This window comes from Pristiophorus japonicus, chromosome 22, assembly GCF_044704955.1.
Source record: "Pristiophorus japonicus isolate sPriJap1 chromosome 22, sPriJap1.hap1, whole genome shotgun sequence".
Taxonomy (NCBI): domain Eukaryota; kingdom Metazoa; phylum Chordata; class Chondrichthyes; family Pristiophoridae; genus Pristiophorus; species Pristiophorus japonicus.
In genome coordinates, this window is record NC_091998.1 from 26,106,239 (window position 1) to 26,110,117 (window position 3,879).

The 3,879-nt window shown below is 47.2% G+C and overlaps 1 protein-coding gene across 1 annotated transcript; it reads left to right on the forward strand.

The window, feature by feature from the left end:
- Nucleotides 1-1,864: 1,864 nt before the first annotated feature.
- LOC139234723 (small ribosomal subunit protein uS8-like) lies at nucleotides 1,865-2,698 on the forward strand. Its single transcript, XM_070865404.1, has 3 exons — nucleotides 1,865-2,046; nucleotides 2,155-2,161; nucleotides 2,498-2,698. Exons 1-3 carry the CDS (start codon nucleotides 1,865-1,867, stop codon nucleotides 2,696-2,698), a joined length of 390 nt encoding a protein of 129 aa, XP_070721505.1.
- Nucleotides 2,699-3,879: the final 1,181 nt, after the last annotated feature.

Consider the following 3,879-nt stretch of genomic DNA (forward strand, 5'->3'; position numbering starts at 1 on the left):
GCAGAGGGAAGGAGAAATTTCTTCACACACAGAGTTGTGAGGCTGTTAGTGGTTGAGGGGGAATCTACATCAACATTCAAGATTAGATAGGAGAGGTGGATGAGATATAAAGAGTTAAAGAGATAATGAGAACAGGGTGGATGAATGTGTCCTGACTCGCACCAAGTCCCTCTAACCCACCACCCCTGTGCTCTCTGACCTACATTGGCTCCCGGTTAAGCAACGCCTCGATTTCAAAATTCTCATCCTTATTTTCAAATCCCTCCCTGGCCTCGCCCCTCCTTATCTCTGTAATCTCTTTCAGCCTCACAACCCCCCCTCCTGTGATGTCTGCACTCTTCTAATTCTGCCCTCCTGAGCATCCCTGATTGTAATCGCTCAACCATTGGTGGCCGTGCCTTCTATTGTCCAGGTTCTAACCTCTGGAATTCGCTGCCTAAACCTCTCTGCCTCTCTACCCTCCTTTAAGATGCTCCTTAAAACCTATCTCTTTGACCAAGCTTTTGGTCACCTGCCTTAATTTCTCCTTATGTGGCTCGGTGTCAAATATTTCGTCTCATAATACTGCTGTGAAGCGCCTTGGGACGTTGCACTATGTTAAAGGCGCTATATAAATACAAGTTGTTGCTGATTAAGACTATTTGCCCGCATTGTGAGGAAACACCAATACAACTGGTTGGTTTGTTTTCATGTTGTAAGATCCACGTACAGCACCATGGCTTACCAATCACAAAGTGTGGGACTCTCTTCCACACCTACACCCTACACTCCAAATGGTCGAAAATTACTGACAGAACAAAAGGAGGAACCCGTCTTGGGGGCTTGAAGGTAAAAATACATTTGTTTTATTATTTCTAAAGACATGAAAGAAAGTGAAGGATGAACCTTTGACCATTTTGTCGCTGAATTCTGACAGGAAAAATTGTATATAATAGGGAGTCTATTTATGAAACTTATGTTTATTAAAACTGACATTTCTTGCTGTTGCTTTGGATGCCAGTCATCCTCCTCAAGGTGGAGCATGAACTATTCAACCTTTTCTCAGCTCATTTTCCTGAAAAAAGTAGTTAGGTTTACTGCATTCAAAGTTTGCTAAAACAGTTCACATTTCAAAATGGAATCTTGTTATTTTGCAATTGATTCCAAATGGAAATCTGCCTTTATTTTGTTTAGTCTGAGAATTCAAAATTGATAATAGTTAATCGAAACAGACTACTATTTGTTTAAACAGCTCCATCCAGCAAGCAAAACATTATTTATTTTCCAGATATCAGTGGTTTTCAAAGAAGCTCATAGGAGGAGAGTTGGTGGGTGTAATGTATGCACCTGTGAAAATGCTCACAGGTTTTTAGAGCTCTTTGCCACTGTTCCAATATTTGGAAGGGCTGCTCCTCAAATTCTGGTTGCACTTTAGTCCCACACTCCTGATCTTTGGGCACCCTGTGCGGAGGGGAGCGGGTAGGTCCGAGGGCCTCCTCGTAGGGCTGCTCCTGGGCACGGCCAAGGGTGCCATCAGCCGGTCCAGGCAGCAAGCGGTCGAGGGGGTCGTTCAGCCTGACTGCCTGCCTCTCTTCCGCGCTTACATCCAGGCCAGGGTGTCCCTGAGATGGAGCACACGGTGTCCACCGGTACGCTCGCGGCCTTCCGCGAGAGGTGGGAGCCGGAGGGACTGGAGTGCATCATCACCCCCGGCAACCAAATTTTAATTTGACCGTTTTAAGTTTAAAGTTTAATTTGTTCAAACTGTCGGTTTTAGTGCCCCTTTAATAAGGGGGCATTTGACTTACGTCTTGATTTACAAATTTATAGATGCAACAAAATAGTTGTAGAGCTCTTTCCCTCATATTGACGAACTGGCATTAAGATGCGCATGAACGTTCTTGCCGATGCCCCTATAAGCATCAACAATGCCGAGAAATGCAGAAAACGGCAAGTTCTCATCCGGCCATGCTCCAAAGTGATTGTGAGATTCCTGATTGTAATAATGAAGCATGGCTACATTGGAGAGTTTGAGATTATCGATGACCACAGGGTGGGAAAATTGTTGTTAATCTCCATTGGGCAGGCCACATTGTTTGCATGCCGGACACAAGACTCCCAAAGCATGCGCTCTACTCGGAACTCCTACACGACAAGCGAGCCCAAGGTGGGCAGAGGAAACGTTTCAAGGACACCCTCAAAGCCTCCTTGAGAAAATGCAACATCCCCACCGACACCTGGGGAGTCCCTGGCCAAAGACCGCCCTAAGTGGAGGAAGTGCATCCGGGAGGGTGCTGAGCCCCTCGAGTCTCATCACCGAGAGCATGCAGAAAACAAGCGCAGGCAGCGGAAGGAGCGTGTGGCAAACCAGTCTTCCCACCCTTACCTTCAACCACTGTCTGTCCCACCTGTGACAGAGACTGTAATTCCCGTATTGGACTGTTCAGTCACCTAAGAACTCACTTTTAGAGTGGAAGCAACTCTTCCTCAATTTCGAGGGACTGCCTATGATGTTAAGTTCACAGGCAGACTGAACAAGTGCAGTGTCATTAGCCCCAGATTTGACGTTCAAGTAAAGGAACTCGAAAGGTGGCAAAATGGTCTCCTGCCTCCCCGTCAGTTTGGGTACCTCGTTCTACCAACCTCAGCTGGCATCATGGACCATGAAAAGGCCAAGCGAAAATATACAGGAGGAAAAATCCTAGGATTCTTTTTCTAAAATGTGTAGAGCTGTTGAGTTGGGAGTGGCTTAGCCCGTCTTGTGAAGTTCACAAGACTCAATAAAACCCCAGCCAGTTGGGTTCGGAGGATTCACGATGAGGCAGGTGGTTGTGAGCCTGGTGGATGAACTGGTAATGTCATCATCATCATCATCATAGGCAACCCCTCCTATCGAGAATGACTTGCTTCCACGCCTAAAAGAGATGAGTTCACAGGTGTTTCAATGAAGGACCTAATATTCCAGGTTCCGAACTACATGATGAAGGGTGAAGATGCCTGTGCGTGGATTGCACACCAGCCACCACACGGGCTTGACAGAGCTAGGTCTTGGTACAGTGGCAAGGATTACCCAAGATGACTGGAGACCAGCTCTGTTGCACGGAACTAGTGCGCACACATATCACAGTGTGGGCTGGCCCATGCTGCCCCTGAGCCCTCGCCTCTTCTGGGCCCCAAACTCACGCCGCTCCTGGACCCCGATCACTTCCCTCTATAAACCCTTGGCAGGTAATGTGTAGTGTGATTGTTAAGCCTTTGGCTAATAAACCAGCTAGTTCTTAATAGCAATGTGTTGCTATGAATTCTTAAGCAAAGAACCCATGAAGCAATTACATTACAGAGGGATATAGGGAGAGAATTCCAGGGCATGGGGTCTAGACAGCTGAAGGCATAGCCGCCAATGGTGGGGCAAAGGGAGGAGGGGTGCACGAGAGGCCAGAGTCAGAGGAACAGAGAGTTTAGGAGTGGCAGAGGTGTTAGGGCTAGAAGAGGTTACAGAGTTAGGGAGGGGATGAGACCACGGAGGGATTTAAACTCAAGGATGAGAATTTTAAATTGAGGTTTTGGAGGATCAGAAGTCAATGGCAGGGATAATAGGGAATGGTTCTTGGTCTGGGATAGGATTCAGATCTCAGATGAGCTGAAGTTTGCAGAGTGTGGATGATGGGAGGTCAGCCAGGGGAGGTTGGAATAGTAGAATCTGGAAGAGATACAGGCATGGATGAGGGTTTGAGCAGCAGATGAGCTGAGGCAGGGGCGGAGACGGGCGATGTTATGGAGGTGGAAGTAGGCCGATGTGATGGAGAGGACCTGGGGTTGGAAACGCAGCTTGGGGTCAAATAGAATCATCTCCATTGGCGAAGGAAAACATTATTAATTGATTGATTGATTTTCCAGGAT